The sequence below is a fragment of the Colossoma macropomum genome, unplaced genomic scaffold, assembly GCF_904425465.1.
Source record: "Colossoma macropomum unplaced genomic scaffold, Colossoma_macropomum, whole genome shotgun sequence".
Classification (NCBI taxonomy): domain Eukaryota; kingdom Metazoa; phylum Chordata; class Actinopteri; order Characiformes; family Serrasalmidae; genus Colossoma; species Colossoma macropomum.
The window spans coordinates 23371183-23392504 of record NW_023494803.1 but is presented as its reverse complement, the minus strand read 5'-3'; the positions used below and the strand labels follow the sequence as shown (position 1 = coordinate 23392504).

At 39.8% G+C, this 21322-nt stretch overlaps 2 protein-coding genes across 2 annotated transcripts in view; one reads left to right on the top strand and one right to left on the bottom strand.

Annotated features, from left to right (window-relative positions):
• Positions 1–144: 144 nt before the first annotated feature.
• Positions 145–20755, bottom strand: cdan1 (codanin 1). Its single transcript, XM_036592904.1, has 29 exons — positions 20569–20755; positions 18624–18722; positions 17423–18120; positions 16868–17068; positions 16572–16759; positions 14947–15066; positions 14770–14848; positions 14560–14680; positions 12785–12894; positions 12567–12656; positions 12385–12460; positions 10078–10283; positions 8674–8806; positions 8354–8497; positions 8058–8224; positions 6153–6228; positions 5905–5994; positions 5261–5315; positions 4993–5126; positions 3570–3673; positions 3271–3420; positions 3105–3168; positions 2950–3028; positions 2621–2829; positions 2057–2164; positions 1871–1934; positions 1592–1773; positions 1341–1448; positions 145–1226 (listed from the first exon to the last, which is right to left on the bottom strand). Exons 2-29 carry the CDS (start codon positions 18699–18701, stop codon positions 1134–1136), a joined length of 3927 nt encoding a protein of 1308 aa, XP_036448797.1. The 5' UTR covers positions 18702–18722; positions 20569–20755; the 3' UTR covers positions 145–1133.
• rps6ka5 (ribosomal protein S6 kinase, polypeptide 5) overlaps positions 19551–21322 on the top strand; it is a 33044-nt gene continuing 31272 nt past the window's right edge. Inside the window, exon 1 of the mRNA XM_036592905.1 lies at positions 19551–20117. Coding sequence (XP_036448798.1) covers positions 20048–20117 — 70 coding nt within the window. The 5' untranslated portion in view covers positions 19551–20047. The remainder of the gene's footprint in view (positions 20118–21322) is intronic.

Here is a 21322-nt window from a genome sequence, read left to right as displayed (position 1 = left end):
CCTTTTCCTTTAGTCTGTTTGTCATGAAAGTTTGACAAAAAATAAAGGGCAGTTGGCAGTTTCAAAAACAAACAAATGGGATATCAGTACAGGTGATACATCACCCAACACTGAGTTTGGCATGAAATTACTAGTTACGAAACATTCATATACCAAATTTATTATATTCCTTAAATTTGACATTAAACAGGTTAAAACCAACCAATAATATTAACATTATGTCCAACATGAACCAAGAGTTCATTAAAAGTTGCATCCAAAAGCATTTATAGCAACAATGCATAACAACAAATGCATAGATGCATGTAGACATACACCTGAAGCAGCAATCAGAAAATGTTTCCATGGTTAAAGCATAATCATGAATACAAAGCAAATATCTAAGATAACATGATGTGCATAAGTGTCTTAAACTACATGCCATTTTAGGCCTATATGTCACAGGTGCACAAAACAGCTCTATTTTTTGTAGCAGAGGAACTGGCTTTATGCACCAACATAACTTTCTGACAATAAGAAAAACCAGCCTTGATTTCCAAGCAACAGTACAGCCCGGATCTACTGCATCACGGCACCTCCCTATCTGAAGTGGGAGCCTTAGACTAAATCCAAAGTCCAAAACTTTCATTGCATTAGACATTCTTGAATATCAATTTGTTCCAGAATACAGACAACATTGTCTTTCAATTTTTACTAATAACACTGATTGGAGGCAGCATTTTACTGTTTTGCGTCCATTGCTCCACTTTCATACCGTTATATTACTACTATACAGTTGTTTTTCAAAGCCAACCAATCAGATTCTAGTACACTTGATTGCACTGTGACAGTGTAGCATAGCCAGATGAATTTGCCATAATCAAGGCTAGGCACAACACGAAACTTAAGTCAAGAGGCTGTGGCATTAAGGCTGCACCCAAAGAGGGCTTTTTGAAAGAAATTAATGTCACTTCTGGCATTGTTTTGGCACAAATATCTGCAGTGTCATATACTCTCCATGTTATGAACTAAGTGGTAACTTTTTTTTGTTAAGTGATAAATGAAGAATCACTGTGGTCTTAATTGTTTTCCTGTACGCAAGTGTTTTGCCTGAATCGATCCCTCATGTAGTGTAGGGTGGCTCCATCTGCTGGTCATGGTGCGACTTGCAGTATGTCACTATGTTTGACTGAAGGCACTGGTGAAGCAGAGGCCAACGAAAGCTTCTGAAACTTCTCAACAGATTCCTAAGATAAAGCAGGGTGAAGAGAGAGCTCATTATTATTTGGTGACTGTGAACATAGTATAAACCTTGCTTTTTTTTTTCCTCCCCTGGATGTGTGTATGTATGAGACCATTACCACTGGCCAGGATAACTCCGATAGCTTTATCCAGTGACGGCCTACATCCTCCTCTTTTAGAAGCCCTTTCTCTATGAGCAGCATAACCAAGACCAAGTAGTTACGCCTCTAAAGACAGAGGAATAAAATAGTTTTCAACTTGCTGTACATGGTCAGTAACTACACATTCAGGACATGGAAATCTAAGATCTAAGCTTCAAAGAATCTCCACTGCTTTCCACATCATCAAATCTACCATGATAGACAGTCACCTGCACATCACTGGCATGGAGAACAGCTGTGAGTGTAGGCTCACTGAGGAGAAGGTGCAAAGGTGCAGGAGCAGAAGGAATATGAGTCCACAGAAGAACAAAGTCCTCCAATAGAGAACTAACATCAACACCTGCTCTCCTGGTACTCTCAAATGAGGACACCAAAGGTAGCTCTCCTAATACTGTATACACAGACAAAAACACATATGCAAAATATTACACAAAGACAACTCTTTCATTCAGTTATTCTTCCTGGACCATTTTTTAATACAAAATTACCTAGTTTGGAGGCCAACAGGACAGTACAACGCAACAGCATCTGCTCAGCTAGTGAAGACATGAACTAAAAAGAGACCACAAGAAAGAGGGTAAATGAGGTGATTACACATTTGAGATTTCTTATAAGAAAAAGAAAAATGTAGAGAGAATAAAACTGAGAGAAGAGGTGTGACTGGTGGACTATACTTTTCTGCATCTCAGTGTCTGCCCCACTTTATGTAGTAGAGTGTCAATCTGCTGAACTGTTAAAACCTCTTCTTCAGTCCTGGGTCCTACTGCAATGCTCAGCACCTCCTGAAATAGTGCAAATCAGTTAACACATGCCTTCCCAACCTGTGCATTGTGTGGACAATAAAAATCCTATCTTTATGCCTGGGTTTATTAGCAAAAGAATAAGGCAGAAATCAAACTAAAATAAAACTAGGTATCCAAACCTTGCTTGCAAGTTTAGGCACTGTTTTTATTAGCATTAGCCATTCTTGATAATGTAAGATAATACACCTTTATAACAGGAGTAATTAAACCAGGTTTGTTTTGTTCATTTTGCAGGGGATACTGTTGTTCTTTCGTTCTACATGATTTTATTTTGAAAAAAAAGAGAGATTAAAAACTTAATACAAACATTTACCACATATAGTTATTAGTATAGAGATTTTCCCTCCTTTTTCAAATATAAAGTACATCACAGTTCAGAACTTGCCAAAGAGTGTGTTATATGATTAACACCTTGCTTGCATTTTTTATCCATACCTTTATCTCGATAATAACATCTGACGACAGTGGAGCTTTGTGGGTGCAATCTGGAGGGCATGAGGACCTAGCATCCTGTCCTGAGGAGCTCCTTAGCATCTGCAGGCTCTGGCCTGTTCCCTCTGTATCTGCAGACTCTGTATTAGCTGGGCACGGCACACTTTTCATCACCCGCTCAAAACTGCTTTTCCACTCCCTTTTTATCAGAGCTGAGTAAAAACACATGCACAAAGCATTCATCAGTTCATCTATGTAAGGACATCATTCTATGTTGACCTGTAATACACTATCCTAGATAACTGTTCCAATTATTGTAAGTGCTTTGGTACTTGTGATATTGGAGGAGAGCCAGCTACAAGCTTTCTCCGTGGCCAGTCGGGTGGTGATGCTTTCTGCTGTGGTCATAACCTGTAAGACATTAGTTCTGTGTTTAGAGTTATGGATGAATGCTATGATAATGAAGACACTTTACAAGTTCACTTACAGTTTGAGATGTCTCCTCAGGCAGAAGAACCCTGACAGCTCTAGGAGCATTTGCGCTGCAAAACCTAGTAAAAAACATACATACAATTTTAAAGAGAAAATCTACACTTTCAACATGTTCCTGCCTACATATGACTGGAAAAGGACTATAGAGGTGAAGCTCTGACCTGGTGGCTCTCTCTAGGGCCTGCATGCCCACATCACAGAGCTGAGCACAGATAGAGTCATTCAGCTTGGCTGCACTAACGCCTTCTGAGCCCAAACCGTCCCTGAGAGTCTTCTCTCCACCCTGCACCAGCTCTGACACCAGTGTGGCCCTAATTCACATGTAGACATACACAAAACTACATAAAATACAAAGTACAGACATGCTCCAAGACCAAGACTATTCCAACATGTATTAATTAATACATAAACACACAAAATAGACAATATGGAACAGTAGGAATTGTGAAGTGAGACAGACTTGATGTGTTTGACACAGTTGGATCCGACTCTTTCCGCCACAAATTCCACAGTGCGTTTCAGTGAGGGAGGCTGGTTATGAAAAAAAGCCTGCTCCAGGTCCAGCTACAATAAAAAAGACAAAGGATGCATTCAGACAGCAACCTGTAATGCTTAAGTCAGACTTCTTGTTCCATTTTACTTCTACTGACCTCCAGAAGAGGTGTAATACTCATTTTGTGCATTCTGATTTACATTTACATCTTATGTCATACAATGACAAGACACAGGACACATTAAGTAAAACAAATGCCCTGCTCAAGAGTCAAGTGTGGCATCTGCACCTGGATAGTCTTCACTCTCCCCACGCATCTGAAAGTCTGTTGAGGAAATTGCACTTCTGGACTAAACAGGCCATTTCACCTTTAGTCCAAATAGCAGGGGTATAAAATCAATTGTAACACTGTGATAACTCAATGCAAAACTATGAAATGCGCATTGTGAATGCATGGTGAAGAATGGACAATTTATTAAATATGACATCTAAAGCAAATACATTATCTGAACAACTAGATACTAATCAGCACCAATCAACAACTCACTTTAGTAGTCCTCCTGCCTGCCAGCTCTAGTGTTGCTGAATTGTGCAACAATATGATTATAGTAATCACCTTTCTTCACTGTAATTCTATTCAAAATATCATGAGAATGCTCAACTGTGAACACAGTATCACCAATCGTGGGCTGAGTGTACTGTTACACCCCACTAATGAGCACCTTCTACCGGTGATTACCTTAACTAAACGTATGTGGGAGCTGTGCTGTCTGTGGTGGAGTCTAAATGAGTCTAGCATCACATTAATCCAGCATTTCTCCTTAAGGTCTTATCTGCCAAATATGTTCAAAAAACGTACTGAATTATCTTACATCACAGACAAACACCCACTTTTTTACATGGATGTCACTGGTAACATTTGTCTGACAGATCCTTCATTTTGGACTGTTCATTTCTGACAGACCATTCAGGGACTTCTCATTTGAAAAAGGCTTTCGCACCATAGCCACTATGGCCTAATAACACATTTGAGCAGGGTATTTGTAGTAATGTCCTTATCACATGGTCTTGTTATTCAGGAATACGCATTTGTTATTACCATTGCATTCACAATTTTGAAGAACTGCCATAACTGACTATGTGAATGAATATGTATGCTTCCACAAGGAGAACCGATAATGGACTGAATATGTGCTTTCTGACTCATATAACTGATACAATTATGTGGTCCAAATCAAATCTGGAGTAAGCAAGTTTCATATGATTTTCTGTGGTTTAGACTTTAAAGTGAAAGAATTCAATAACACGATAAAGCCCACTCTAGGACTGAACCCTCTTGCTCTTCTGCAAATGTCACCCCAACAAAAAAAGTCAAAAGTCTTCATATTACATGGAGTTTCTGCTGGGAGCGGTTGGTGGGGGGTCCTCTGGGCTCTGCAGATGTGGGCGTGATCTTGCGGATCAAGCCTCCGGTCTTGGATGCACTTCCTGACACAAATGCAGCCAGCAGCTTGCGAAACTCCCCTGACAAGGTCATTTGGAATTTTTTCATTCCATTTTAGACTCAAATATAAGCAAACATATATGAAAAATAACACTCAATCTACTTAAACAAATGCTTTAAGCAAGACATAATTTGTAGCCAGTACTGAACTTACCTAAATATGGGCAACAGGTATAGAGAAGCTGTTGATCCACTAAAGGCAGACAGTCCTGAAAAGAAAATATACATCAAATTAAACAGACTCTTTACTCCAGGCAAATCAAAAACTGTAGAAAATGACAGGTATGCTCACAGCACAGACTGCTGTCAGACTTCACTTTATATCTATTGTTATTATTGTTAGTAATATATATTTTTTTTTAGGGATGCATGCTAAAAGTCTTTAATACCATTTTTGTTGTTAATATTATTATTTTGTTTTTTAAAGTCTTAGATTTTGACACTTCATTGTAGGCCTATTTAATCTTTTTTCCCTAGTTAAAAGTTCTGGCCTTTTTTTCCTTTTTAAAAATTTTCAGTGGCCAAAATTTCAGTTAGAGGTATTCAGCTGATACACAAGCACATTTGTGGCCAAGCACAAAACCACCTTTACTTCAATCATAGTAAAAGAACCTGGAAATGTTTGTCAGCAGTAGCCCCACATTTTCATATGCAATTTTACCCAAAAGAATGCAGCATAAAAGGAATGACGTTCATGTAATTGCTTATAATCATGCATTAACCTATCTGCTACAATAAACCTTAAGGTTATTATAGAAGTATCATGATCAGGTTACTGGAATACTAGCATTTATTCACCAGTCCTTGGATGCTAGTGTGATTCTCCAATTCCTCCAGTTCATCTTTTACATCCACACTAAAGAACATGTCCTCAGGAAAGACTGGGATCTAAGGCAGAGTAGAGAGAGAATGCAAGAGAGTGCCAGAGTGTGAGAGAGAGATTAGACAGAGACAGAGAGAGTGTGAGGGAGTGATTTAGTGATTTAGATCTTGAATGGGAACCTGTTCAAGTGTGTTCCAACTCATATTAGAGGAAGGTGTCTCACCTGGAAAAGCCAGCCCAGCACTGCCACCAAGAGCAGCTGATTCAAGTAAAACTGCCCTTGACTTAACCTCATCTGCCTGGAGACACACACACGCGCACACACAATTACAACACTTTAGAGACATAAGCTCACCGAACAAAATGATGCATGCATGATTTTTTTTCTAATACTCAATGACCCCTTGCCTTACTAACAGCACAAATCCTGCCAGGTAAAGATTACACCAGTCTCTTGAGATCCTGATCATTCTAGCCCACTCTATCACAAACTGGGTGCACATTACAGACAGATTAAGTTTGTGCCTGTTTCAACATGTCACCTACTGTTCCAAGTTGAGAACTGGGACTGACATCTGGTGCTAGTGCTCAAACTGCCCCAGTGTTCCATTATATCTCTTGAACTAGTCACCCTACAGTTGTCATCCTGGAATGTGGGATTGTCAACGTTGTGTTCTACTTGAACATGAAGCACAAAGTTAGTGGAACAGTGGTCTAAAATAGCCAGCGCTCCAGAGACTGGTATAGGGATGGCAAGTGGAAGATTTGTCTATTTCGCCATAAAAAAGAACGGTGATTGCTACTACATGTTAAAAATACATTAATTATAGCTAGTTTAGTTCAGGCATCCACTTCAACTCGCTTCAGAGCAGCACAAACTGCACCGCTTTTCATGTAACCATTAAGGCTAAAAGAGCAAAGACATCTGTAAAATCACGTGTGAGAATACATTACTAAACAATAAGAAATATGCTGGGTGCAAAATTTACGGTACAAGACTGGTACGAAAACCAGGTTGATGAAGCTCAAATACATAAGTATAGCAATACTTATCCAAAGTACCACTAATCTCTGGTGAGGACAAAAAAACAGGGAGCTCAGAGCCTCAAAACAGTTTGTTGCCGTGAAGTCTGGCACAGGTGAAGGAGGGGAACACTTTACTGCTGCTGTTACTTCTGTTGCCACATCAGGGGTGGTGCTCCTCATGTTTAAATGGGCCTCCAAAAGCTCCTCAATCCTCTGCTCCGCTCTCTGTAGCTCAACTCGGCCTGCATGTCGCTCTCATCTCATTAGCTATGCCATTCTCTCTTCATCTGGGGTCGACCAGAGGAGGATGGGTTCCTCCCTTGAGCCTGGGTTCCTCTTGAGGTTTCTTCATCTTACTCCAAGTTTTTTTTTTTTTGCCACTGTCACCTCTGGCTTGTTCATGGGGGGCTTGGACCCAATTTCAGTTCCTTACATCTATACATGGACTCCTTTTTTTTTTCTTTTTTATTCTTTTGATCCTACCATAAACTGCTTTCCTGTAGAGCTGCTATGAGACAACATTAGTTGTAAAAAGCGCTATACAACAAATAATGTTGTTGTTGTTGTTGTCGTCTTTCCGTTAAAAAAATAAAACTGGGAACTGATCAAGTAAAACAACTAAAAAATAAATAAATAAAAGCAACAAAATAAAATAAAAACTGTGATGATGATAAATAAAATAATTATAATTAAAAGCTGTGTTTGAACAAAAGAGCTGCAATCATGGCTTACATAGCATCATATGACATGCAAGCAACCAGGCTTCACCCTAACTACAAACACATTGTTGCTGACTAGTGGATATATTCTGATCTGCAGCAATGAACATACTTTAATTTAGGGTTAAATATACTTCTTTTTTAATTATAATTAATTAATTGTAAATATTACTATTTTTAGGGTGATTTATGAAATGAGTATTACTTGCTCAAAAATACGAACAAGTACTGAAAGCCTGTAAACTACAATCATTACCTGACGGGATTGGTGCTGTTAATAAGGCAATTGGATGCTTAACTAAGTATTAGACAATAAATGATTCATGCAACTTTTTGTTTAGGGAGCTTACAATGTTTTGTTTGTGTTTTTGTGAGTGATAAACCTGTAGAGCCGAAGTAGTAGACCCAGGGCAGTCCTGTAGCAAGGCAGAAATGGGCCGGTGTAGTCCAGCATGGACAGGAACTCTACCAGCCATGGGACAGTCAGCACAGTACGCTTCCTATGCACGCAACTCCTTAACACTCCACAGACATCCAGAACCGGAGCACTCTGAAATATACAAAGAAGGTAAATCCACTCCTCCACATGCAAACATTTCACCAACTACCCACATAAGACTTTCAAAACAACTCCGAGAAGCCAAATGACATTTGTCTCTCATGCTTTGTGAATGCTTACCATGCTGCGGAGAGCAATGGCAGCCTCCTGGATCTCTCTGGATGGAGCCTCAGAGGTCTGGTAGGGCAGGAAGGAGATAAAGCCCAGGAACTTAGCCAGCAGTCGAGCCACAAGCAGTACAGAAGAGAACCGCTGCTTCTCATCCTGTAAAAAGAGGAAGCCGTGTAATTGACTGAGAGCTCAGATTTCAAACACTGTTAGTTTGAATGGAAAATGGCTTAAAATTTGCATCACTAATTTGGCACCTACTACAAAAATTATGCACAAGTGCATTATAAGTTACACTCCTATTCTTCTTGCCCTAGTCACATGGTTCTGACCTGCTGTTCCATGTCCCCATCTGCCCCCTCCTCTCCTGCAGCTGAGGTGGCCTCAGGGCCCAGGATAGACACTTCATTCAGCTGCAGCAGCTGCTGACACAACCCATCCTTCAAGTGCTGGTTCAACTGGCAGCTAGGTCAGAGAAACAGAGGATAAAGATTAGACGACATGCAATCAAACCATAACAAAACTAAAATATAGAAAGTTAGTAATTGATAAATCCTGGTTAATTTTATATGCTAAAAAGGAATGGAGTAACACTTTACAGTGGGGTACTGTTCATAAGGCTATATAACACCTAGATAAGACGACTGACATAACCTTACATAAATGTTTTTTAAAGCTTATTCCAAAAAGCGTCATTCACTATAAAGGTAACATTTGGCATTTTTTGATCAAAGTTAACTAAAGCAGCCTTTATGACAGATGCCTATTAGAATAAACATTAATAAACATTTATGTAGGGTTATGTCAGTCGTCATGACAAGCTTATGTAGGTGTCAAGTAGCCTTATGAATAATACCTTACAATAATGTGTTACCTAGGAGTGGTAATGTTTATAAAAAACCTGTTTGACTTTTCAGATATTAATAACTTCAGTGGTTAGCTATAGATTGGTGAGCTGTATTACAAGAAAAGCACCCATGGAAAACTGACTTTTCCTTGCCTTTTTTTTACGTGTTACATCAAACAACAGTTTGATGTAACACGTAAACATTGTTAAAAAAAAAAAAAAACTGTTCACTCCCCAGTACATATAGTACAATAAATACAAAACATAAGCATATGGAAACTGAGCTACCAAATAATTCCATTTGGAATTAACTGTTTTTTGTGATATCATGAAAACCAACAGATTTACATTTAACCATTTATTCAAACTACAGCAGTTTAGTCCCACCATGAAAACCAGCAGATTTACATTTAACCATCTACTCAAATTACAGCAGTTTAGTCCCACCCATTGACACTAAAGTTATAAGGAGTGTTTCAACCCAGAGTGCTTTTTGAACATGCTACGCATTACTAGACAGATGATCAGAACAAAAATCATTTACACATTTCATGGTCTCAAAGGCACAGCAAGAAAACAGCTTTTTAAAAACCTTTTAATTTTAAAGAGAGGTTGGAAAATGGTCATGTAGAAAATGAATTACCACACAAACACCATAAGTGGACTTCAGAGAAAATAAAATAAGAGAGAAAGGATGTATGTACGATATGGGATTTTATTTAGAATTTTATATCGGATTTTAAGTAGCTCTTCTGTAGTCTGCACATTTAAATCACTGCACTAAACTGTAAACAAGCAATAAAGCTCATGAATGCCATAGACTGATTAAGCAAAATCCCATTAGACATGCTTACAGGAAAGAATGTAAACCAAAAGCATGAAATCTCACCAGCTGGCTGTCTGCAGAAAGTCTTTGAAGAACTCTTGGTGCCCAGGAAATGATGGTGGAGGACAGGGTCCACTTAGAGCCTGTGGCTGGATCAGACGCTCCTGCAAGCGTTTGAGACGCCCCAGACTGTCTGCCCCCACCATGCCCAGAAGGTCTGCATCTGGAGCATCACTAGGAGATCCCAGCACCCTGGGACCCTTACACATCTAAAGCAAGAAGCACAGTGCATGCACAGTCTGGTCCATAAATATTTGATACAGAGAAAGTTATTTTAGCTGTCTCCCACAGCAACTTTCAGCTTTAATTTGACGGCATTAACGTCCAAATTGACAATGGAAAACAACTGTAGCGAACTGCAGAAAAAAACCCTTTACAACAGACTGCCAGATCGAGAACACCCTTCAGGAAGTAAGTGTGTCTGGGTCAAAGTCAACAATCAAAAGAACTTCACCAGAGTAAATACAGAGAGTTTAACACAAGATGTAAATATCTGACAAGTCTTAAAAACAGAAAGACCAGATTGCAGTTGGCCAAAATTTTATAAAGCCTGTACAGCTCTGATACATCATCTTATGAACAGATGAGTCAAAGATCAACTTGTACCAGAATGATGGGAAGAGAAGGGTACAAAGAAGTAAAGGAATTGCTCATGATCCAAAGCATTCCACCTGGTGGAGGTAGTGTTATGTATGACTACAGGTTTCCTACCTTGTTCACTCTGGTTCCCTTGCATTTGTTGATGTGACTGCTAATAAAAGCAATAGGTAAATTCTGAAGTTTAACCAGATCCTTCAAAATTCATTGGACAGCGCTTCACAACACAAATGGATCCTTACTCGTAGCATACTGCAAAAGCAACCCAAGACTTTAAGCTAAAGAGATGGAATGTTGTGTAGTGGCTAGTGTAGTCAAGACTGTCATGACAGAGACCAATTATTATTTTTTTCAAAATATAAAACTAAAAAGATAAAAAATATACCTTTGTTATAATAAAATAAAACAAAAAAAACATATTCAGCAGTGGTTTTCAACTTGTGGGCTGCTTGCCTCCAGTAAGCTATGGTGGTACTTTTTTTAATTAAAAAATTCAAGAACAAGCAGGAACTGAAGACAGCTGCAGTAAAGGCCTGGCAGAGCATCAACGGGGAAGAAACCTAGCATCTAGTGATGTCTATGGGTTTCAGACTAACAGTTAACCACATGTGACTTTAAATATGACAAATATTGTAAATTTTTTGCAAAAACAAAACATTTTAATTATACCAAGCTCATTAATTATTCTGGCAAAACGTTAGCTATGTTTATATTTTCAGTGCAAGCATAAACCATACTGGAGTAAATACAGCAGTGAATATGTAGCTTCAACTGTGCGGGAACTGGAGTTACGACAGCTCTGTACTGTTTGCTCTGGATTGTTTCAAAAGAAGCTTTGAAACCCAACAATTTACACCATCACTTAGAGATTATACATAGTGAATATGTATCTAAACCTGTCAAACTGAGCCAGAACTCCATTTTCAGCTTTCCTCTCTTTAGCCTAACATCCAGCACTCAGTAGCCGCCAAATCTGATTAGGTGAGCCAAAAAACATACTGATTGCCTGAATCTGCAGAACCTTTTGTGGTACTTTGTGTGGGCTTTGAGTTGCAGTTTCAAGTTTAGGAACCCCTGATATGGAGAAAGGACTTTTATTTTGTTTATTTTGTTGATATTTAATAATAATTAAGTTTCCAGTTACCTCAAACGGAGGCATTACATTCAGTTGGTCTCGACAACAACTTCCGAGTGCACCCTACCCCGTGACTGAGACAAGACTGCTGCAAGTCCAAATGAGATGAGACTGATAGTTTCGAGCAAGCATTTTACTTAATGAAGTCAAAACTGAAAGTAAAAGACACCAAGACCAAGCAGGAACCGAAGACAGCTGTAGTAAAGGTTTGGCAGAGCATCAACAGGGTAGAAACCCAGCATCTAGTGATGCCTATTGGTTTCAGACTTCAGGTAGGCATTGACTGCCAAGGATTTGCAAACAAGTATTAAAATGACAATGTAAATTATGATCATGCTATTTTATCCAATTACTTTTGCTCCCCCTATGCATTAAAGTATTTGTACTTCCTAACCCCATTAGGACGTAAATGCCCTCAAATTCAAGTTTACACTTTGAGCTCATATTCATCATTTAATTTTAACTCCAATATACAGTGGTAGACAGCTGAATAACAATACCTTTGTCAATGTCCAAATAGTTATAGGCCTCACTATGTTGGCAAATGAACAAACATAAGAGAACCAATTTTGACTTACCTGGACCAGTTGTTTCTGGAAAAGCCTAGCAAAATGACAGTGGTTTCCTGCTGCGCTTAGCTGACTGACCATCGCCCTGTGAGAAATAAATCAGGAGAATATAACAAAAACTGTTATCAAAAAATGTTTACACATTTATAAACATAAATGGATTTGCCAAAAAATAAAATAAAAATCCTTACCTGACTCTGTGGCCTAGTGCTGCCTCAAACTCCCACCCAGGCTCCTTATGGTAATCCTCCCACTCTCTCAGTAACTCATAAAATATATCTCTGTAATAGCATATAAGCACAAAAGACACAAATGATTAGTATGACGTAGCACTAGTCTGAATATGCTTGCTGTTTTGTACCCTTCTGCACCACATAAAAGACTGAATTAAGTCTCCACTGTACTCTACCTTTGCTTCTTAAAGATATGAAAGGCTTTGTCACTGCTGAAGTTGGTGCGGTTGTCAGTTGCTGGCTGGAACGGTACTGAATGTATGAACGTGGTGGGATCAGGGAGAACCTAAAAGACAATACAGACAAAATGCTACAATTTAAGAAGAACTGCACAAGTAGTCCTTTTAAAAAAATATGGCCTGGCTTGATTTCTCAATGCAATATAAACCAAGACAGAGTCTCGTTTGAAGCATCTACACTCAAAAACAATGTGCATGCAAACAACGCATAAAACAGGGCTTCTTTTACACTTATTCAGTATGACTACTGACTATAGACATCATGCTTCAAGCACAGGATGCATGAGTCTATAAAAAGAAGAGGATAGCAATGTTTTTTGACATGCCAGGAGTGAATTTCAAAACAAATAATCTAATTTGTTAATTACTTAATTGCTTTGATAACACTGACTGTTCGGTCTTCTGACCTCACTTTGTTATTTGACTTGTTACCTTGTTACTAGAGGTGAGCAAAAGTCAGTTCACTTGGATCAAAGATTATGAGAAAACAATAATTTTGTCTTTTAAATAGTATGTCCTTAATATGAGCAGAGACATGAACTAACAAGGGAAAAGGGTCAATTTTGATTTTAAAGATTGTAGTAGTAGCAGCACTGTTTCGGTTTTAAACAAGATACTTACACTATGTGTCCAAAAGTATGCAGTCTGCTAATTATTGAGTTCAAGTGTTTCAAAAATGTGATGTCAAGCTTGTAACAACCAGAGAATCCTTTTTGGTACAATATAGAACCATTTTCAATAAAATGTAAGTGCTATTATGAAATGGAAGCATCAAGGAGCAACAAGAGCTCAGCTACAGCAACAGTTTGGGGAAAGCCCTTTCCAGTTCCAGCATGACTGTGCCCATGTGCACAAAGCAAGGTCCATAAAGACATGGTTTAATGAGTTTAGTGTGGAGAAACTCCAGTGACCTGCACAGAGCCCAGACCTCAACTCCTGATGAGCACCTTTGGGATGAACTGGAGCGTCAACTGCAAGCCAGGCTGTCTCAGCGAACATCAATATCTGATGCTTTTTTAATTGAACGAGCACAATTTCCCCTCAGACACACTCCAAAATCTCCAGAAAAGTGGAGGCTGTTATAGTCACAGACAGGTGGCCAACTCCACACTAATGCCCACAGCCTTGGAATGGGATGCCCAACAAACTCATACAGATGTGATTGTCAGATGTGCACATATTTTTGACCATATACACATGTATGTAAGGCTCTCTGAGCTATTTTTTTCAGTAATAAATCTATCATATTTGATCTATGAGCTGCTATGATGCAAGTTACGAAATGTAACAACTAAATAAAAATATATTGCTGTTGTCGGCAGAAAACCTCATATCTCCATTTCTGACATTTTTAATTTTTCTTTACATAAAATTTGAAAATACCTGTTACCCTTTACATTGTACGTAATTTCACGATGAATGGACTAAAAGAACTGACCCAGAATAACTGACCCATTGACTTACATTAAAAGTAAAGTTGTTTTTTTCCTTTTCCTGTAAAGTTACCATTTTGGAGATACAAGGTTTTCTTCCGACAACAGCGATATGTTGTTCTTTACAAAACTGGGGCGTGGAAGAATCTTAAGTAAGAAGCCAATTAAAGCCAAAAAACCTCATGATTCACATTTAATCCATGCAGCCCTAATATTTTTAAATCTGAAATTTAATGGAAACAAAAGAGTATTTTTAAACCACATTAAGTAATTTCATACTTTAGCTGTGCAGGTGTCTTGAGTCTGTACCAGGCGATCCCGCAAGGCTGGAGAGAATGCCCCCACTCTTTCATTCTCCGCCAGGAGGCGTAGTGTACAGCGATCCAGGTGTGAGAGCAGCCTGAGAGACAGAATGCAAGTGTGGGGTGAGTCAGGACACAGAGCAAAGAAGAGGCTGACACTCAGTGTGGAGAGGATAAACAAACTCACGCAAAATGATTCTCCAGAACTCGCACTGCAAAATACACACAGTTGTGTACATTTCCAAGATAAGCTCTCTCAAGGGCATCTGTAACATGACATGGGCAAGAGGAAGGAATAAGTGAGAATAAGCGGTGACAAAAAATGGCTGACTGATGAGAACATGATAGCGGTACAATAACCAACCTGTTTTTCTTACACGCACGCTGTGGTCCTGTTCCACGGTTTCAGAGGCAACCACACTGCGTGTGGTCAGCAACTGCAGCACAAAGAACAGCTCCAGGAACACACACGGCACCAAGTTCTCTATAATGACAACAGTTCCAAACAAAATGATCACCGTTCATCAAACCATACAAAAATCACATCCACAGAAATCATTAAAATAAAAAAAAATGCAATTTTTCCCAAAATGTAGTTGATCAACCAAGACATGTTTGATTTCTTAAGTTAGTTTTGCCCCTGGAACTATGAGGCTAATGTTGCTAGTAAGCAAAGCACTTTATTTTTCATTTTTCACCACCGCACACACGTACGTACCCAGCTATTATGCAACAGCATTTTTTTGTGAACAACAGATCATGGCTTTGACAGGGTATATGTAACAATATTATGCACAGCAGTGTTTTTCATGTACTCATCTGCATACATTTTGTCTGTCCAGAGGACCTGTCCAAAGAGTGCAGGTCAGGGCCAAAACACTCCTGTCCGGCCCAAAAATACCCATCATTGTTTATCATAAGAAAAACAGCAGAAGTGGCTGTTGTAATTGACATTACATAGTAGCGTACAGCCTCTACCAGTTATGTTAGTACTGCATCTGGCAGGTGTGTTGTGTTAATTTCTGAGGACACGCACAACCAACGTTCCGAACAAAGGGAGGAGAGGGTGAGCTAGGCTTGTGCCCGGTGACAGTTAACCGAGTTATTGCAGTAACAGCCCATAGGACGGGTAAACAACGTACTTTACCTCCGGTTTAAAAATGTTGTTCATTTATTGATTTACTTATTAATTTCCATGCAAAGCACAGCGAGACACTAGTATTCCCACACTTTTGTAACTTTTAACCATGCTGGTGAGTTCTTTCTTTAATATCACATTCATTGCACCTTGTCCAGATAAGACTGTTCTCAAAATGTGGCCATGCTGTGTAAATGTGCTTGGTGTGGTAGACAGATATTATGCCTGTACAAAAGCCGGCTATGTTAAGGTGTGCATTTTAAGACGTCCTCAGACCACACCATTAGGTTTCACACATCTGAAAAAATGACTTTGAAGCATGTTAAAATTGGACTGCAATAAAGTCTCAGCTCTTGTACATTAGGTGGAACAGGCCTTTTCAAACAACCTCAGGCGAAATGGCTATGGAGGAGAAGGCATCAGACAAAGCAACCATGAACTTTTGAACAATGAAATTCATGTGACATTCACAATTTTTAGATTAAGGTTTCACAGATGACAGTATACTATGCAAGTCACATTACTGGACAAAAAGGTAAAGAAAAGAAAAATACCCTCCAACAAACCCTGTATGACTGCTGTAATTTCCCACACCCAAATAAGAGGGCTCTGTTACTGGCACAGGTCTAGGAGGAGCCAGCTTGTGCATACACTAAAATAACTAAAATGAAACAAAAAGTAGCCACAAATCATCAAACACACTACACTGAGCTGTTAAGGAATCTCAAACACTCACACTGTATGACACACAAACGAAATTTGTGCTAATCTGATTTTTTGCCAAACTATCGCTTTTACGTTTGCAATGTCTTTACTATATTGCTCTAGGGCAGCCCCTGGTGGTGCCTCACCTGAAATGCAGGCACAGTATAGCTCAGCTAAAAGTTTTAGCTCCGATGCATTAGTCACTTTGGCAGGGTCAGGGCAGGGTGCATGGGGATCAGGAGTTGCTTTGGGGCCTGGTCTCACTGGTCTGGTGGGGGTGCAAACACCTGGGATGGGCTTCAGGGGAGAGCTGGTTTGCTGTGCAAGTTTAGATCTAAAAAAAAATGTAACGAAAAAATTGAGATGGGGCAACAGAGAATAAAGAAATGAAGGAAGATACCATTAAGAATTCGACCAATGTATTCTCAAGTCGCATGAATACCTTTCTTTCTTTAGTAGCTCCCTCTCTTCTTGCAAACAGAGGGGACTCGCAGCACTTGGTGCTGTACCCATGGACTCTGGCATGGAAGGAGGACTGCATGGTTGGCTGAGGGGTGTGGAGGTGAAGCAGCTTTTGGGCTTGGAGTTTGGTCGTTCTGCACTGACAGGAGTTGGGTTGATCCTCCGGGATGGTTTAGTTGCTCTGGGAAAAAAAGAAGATAGAAAAAATTTATGTACACTTTTAACTTCATGCCAGTGATGCCAATAAGACCGTGATACTCTGAGTAAGATACCATCATCCCATGAATAAGACCCTGACATCATAGTTTGACTTGAATTTGAACTTACCTTTCAACTGCAAGTGAAGTTCGAATGAAATAGAAGAAACTTGGCAGAAAATACATTTGCTCATCACACGTCCACCGTAATAGCTGTCATAGTACTTTGCTGAAGTAAATAATCTCAAAGTAGCTGAAATGAGTATTTCAGAGCTTTCATTATCTAATAAATTAGATTAAACACAAAAGAGAAAACAAATTAAGTTTTAATCACTCACATAGGTGAGACAAGGGATGTGCCCACTGGCGGAAAGTCCTCCAAATTGTTGAAGTTGAGCTCTACTTGTGTGGGTGGTGACAGTGGCTCACTAATCTTTCCTCCACCTTTGCCCTTCCTCCCTGCACCATCCCACCGACCACTGTCTTCCGACTGGCCGCTACGAGCTCCCATCTGTCGATTAGCGGCAGACGCTCCGAATGGCCCACTCCTCCTGCGCCCTCGATGCTGCTGCAAGGTGGGGCTGGGCTGGGTCTCTGGGGGTGAGGTCATAAAGTCAGCAAGACAGGGGCGCTGGGCAGATCTACGCTCGGAAGGCGTGTGTCTTGCAGCAGGGCTCCACCCTGAGCTGAATGAGGGGCTGCTGAAAGTACTAATGCCAGTAAGGCCCTGAGAGCCAATGAGCTGAGTGTCCAGCTCATTTGGGTTGTCCACTTGGGATGTGTGGCTAGCAGGTGAGAAGAGCTGGACTCGACTAGCGCTGCGGGATCCTTGCCCTGTCGATGACCTGTTTCCCCTGCGCTCATTAGAAGAGCCCTGGGCCCTGAGAGGCCTGGAAGAACTAGGGGTTTTGGCAGGGGTAGTAGGGCCATGGGTCAAAGTGTTACTGCTCTGGTCCCTCAGGAAATTCAGAAGGAAAGGCACAAACTCCTCCTTTCTAACTTTTAGCAGCAGATAATGGTCATCATTTTCACATCCCTGCCATGGCACAAAAGTAAACCGTGAGCTTGTGCAAGAACATATATTACTATATGAAATAATACAGAATGTACATTTGGAAATGACTTCACTGCAAGACAATACAACACGAAAGCACTATAAAAAGGTAAACATAAAACTGGCATAGCCTATTGAAACGCCTCTTTTAAACAGTCATGAAAGTCAATCTAATTGTATCCTAAAACTTAAAATTGTGTAATTAACGTTACATAAAAGCAGCAGTTTTTAAAAATGCATTTCCTTTTAAAAAAAAAAAAGTTAACTTAATAACCCAGCTACATTTCTGCCAGATTGCGAAGTGAAGTGCATGTCACCTCATTAGCTAACCTATAGCTTTGCTAGTTAGCACATTTGTTGCTTTTAACTAGCCTAAGTTGCGATCTAGATCCATTTTTTTCCTTTCTATGTCATGACAACACAATCTTATTTTCCCACAACGAAGGTATTAGTTGTCGCAATTAAATACAGGACGAAGTCCTTACTTTTTGTCTTCTCAGCCAGTTTAACGCCCTGTTCAACTCCACCTCACTTTGGAGCAGCGATTCCAAAAGAGCCGCCATTCTGTACTATGGACCGAGATGCTAGAAACAAGACGACACACGTCAATAACAAATACATTTCTTCAAAATAAAAGTCCATACCGCTGCTCTGTTGTGTACGTTACGAAAGTACAGAATATGGGACTGAGCTTTTTTCAGACAAGTAGATAGCTCTCATTCTCAATAATAAAAAATAATAAATAAATAAATAAATGCAGTGTCACTCTATGACTGGGAAGAAGTGCAGTACCTTTTTACATGCCGCATGTACGTAATAGGTTTGAATTTAACCAATTTAACAATCGCTAAAACATTTCTTACATTACACTTCATGTAATAAAACTTACTGAATGTGTCACAAGGTATGTCAGTGTCACAGAAAGTCTAGTCCATAGCAATTCAGCTGTTTCTGAGATTAAGCTGAAGGCATAAAAAACAATCGCGAAAAAAATCATCTAGCTTTCATTCATTATAGCAACATCTGCCCAATTACAGCGACCTATACCTTTGATATATTTTAATAAATCATTCAGTTCAATTAGAAATACTTTAAAAGCTGGAGCTACTTTAGAATCCGCTTACAATACTCGAAATTCGTAAAATAAGTCATGTAAAAGAGATTTATCTTTAATAAGTATTGTATGAGGATTCTAAAGTAGCTCCACATTTTAAATTATTAAAGGCAATAACTACCTGAACAACCACAACTAAATGTAAGTAATAACCACATAATAAACGTTTACTTAAACCACAAAACAGATATTCTGTTTCATGCTCTGGTTTGTCTAGCCCTAGACTGTGCTCTATACGTCGTAATTGTAGTCAGCGGTACTAAAGGGCAAAATGTTTTATTCTACCATCTGAAGCAGTTTGACCAGTTTTGCCGCGCTCCAGGACCCACTTCCTTCGCTCTTATTCTAACCTTCATTATTGTGGGGAACCTGCACATTTGTGTTGACACCAGCTCAGGAGAACAATGTAGGAAGACGTTGTAAAGACGGCGCATGGTCCACCAGAGCTCTAGATTCAGGATTTTGCTCGACAACCTCACTAGGCGTTTCTGTTAGGGGGACTTGGTCGGTCGGTGCGTGTAGGGAGCATTATTATTTCTATGGGCAGTGCTTTGCTATTAGTAGCAACAGTGCAGTGGTAACGTTATAGGTGTAAGTTAGCGTGCCAGCCTGTCCTTTGCTTTCGAGTATGCAGTTATTGTACTCGTCTTTTCTGTCCTGTTTACCTTAATTATTTTAATGTAACGCCGCTTATGGATTAGTGTGAGTCGCTGAATTCATTATTTCACGCCATAGACCCCTAATTTAGCGGCTGCGCTTGCTGCTAGCAAGGAAACCGTGGCTGGCGCTCGGAAAATGCCGTCTTCGAAGGAAGGCTTAACGGGAGAAGGTGACCTGGTTACTGTGAAACATGAACTTACAAACGGTAAGTCAGTGTTAGTAAGATATATGTGATTCTCGACTCATGCGTAACTAAGTCACTCATCTTGGCAGTCAGTTTACTCGCTAGCCAAGTTAGCGTTGGTGCGAGCTAGCCTTAACCGCCCTCTGAACTGTCATAGGTGGTGCAGGCGGACTGTACATGCACGGCATCAATAACATTGTAATACACTCTCAGGCATGGCTTCAGCTTGTCAGCAGGTTTGATACTGAAGTTGCCTGATCTTTCTACTTCTCTGAGAGCAGTTGTTAGGACTGCCGTTGCTGTAATCGCAATATTCTGGCCTAGCTAGGAAGAGCAAGTAGAAAGCACCCTCTCTGTTTCTGGTTGTCAGTCAGGGACACTTGAGGACCAGCTGCTGTGTTAGCTCACCTTGGGTTGCTGAGAAATGTGAAGCTAAATGTGAGATAGTCAGTCCTGCAGATGTGTGTTTTACCTGCATTGTTAGCATAGTCGCTAAGGTAGCTGCTTTGCTGGTTGTTGGGGGTCGCATAACTCCTGTCAGCTCAGTGTAGGTTTTTCAAACTTTTCCCCAGCAGTACCAGTAACGTTAGCTAACTGTGAAGGCAGCTAATTTGCCTCACGGGGCCTCGCCTTATTTCACTCAGCCGTCCAGGCGCCTGTCAAACCTCTCAGACCATTATAATAAACTGGAGACTGAGCTGGATGAGAGGCGTGTCATGTTCTCCGTTCTGTCCACTTACTGCAGAGCACCAGTTGGCCACATTTTTGATTGTCTGACACTGTTAAAGTGAAATTCCACCGATTTTTCAAAATTTCATAATTCAGGGGTTGAGATATAAACAAAGTCATTCGGATTGGTTTGATGTGAAACGGTTTATTTGTAGCGATACTCACCGACTCGTTTTCCTTACGGTGATGGAGATGGGAACCCGATGTCTACCGCACCAATATAACTGTTTTATTTACTATCCAAAACCACCAGTTCAGTGTTGATGATAATACAATGATGGTTAGTCTGAAAAGAAGAGTTTTCTTTGACCTTAGAATACCCTTTTTGTATTCCTCCACCATGAGTGACTTAAAATAAATCAATTAAAATACTTTTAGTTTTAGTTTTAATACTGTTTTAGACCAACACTTTATCACAAAACTACCATAAATTGACATCTCAGACATCAGGCAATGTATTAATAACCATTTCATGTAATAACCTTCTGCGAGTGAGC

Coding starts and splice junctions, on each gene's coding strand:
- cdan1 (XM_036592904.1), bottom strand. CDS start 18,701: ATGGCGGCTCTTTTGGAATCGCTGCTCCAAAGTGAGGTGGAGTTGAAC. Junction 12,895..14,559: donor AAGACACCTGCACAGCTAAA/GTATGAAATTAC, acceptor ATTGTCTTTTAG/GTTCTCCCTGATCCCACCAC. Junction 12,461..12,566: donor GCACTAGGCCACAGAGTCAG/GTAAGGATTTTT, acceptor TATTTCTCACAG/GGCGATGGTCAGTCAGCTAA.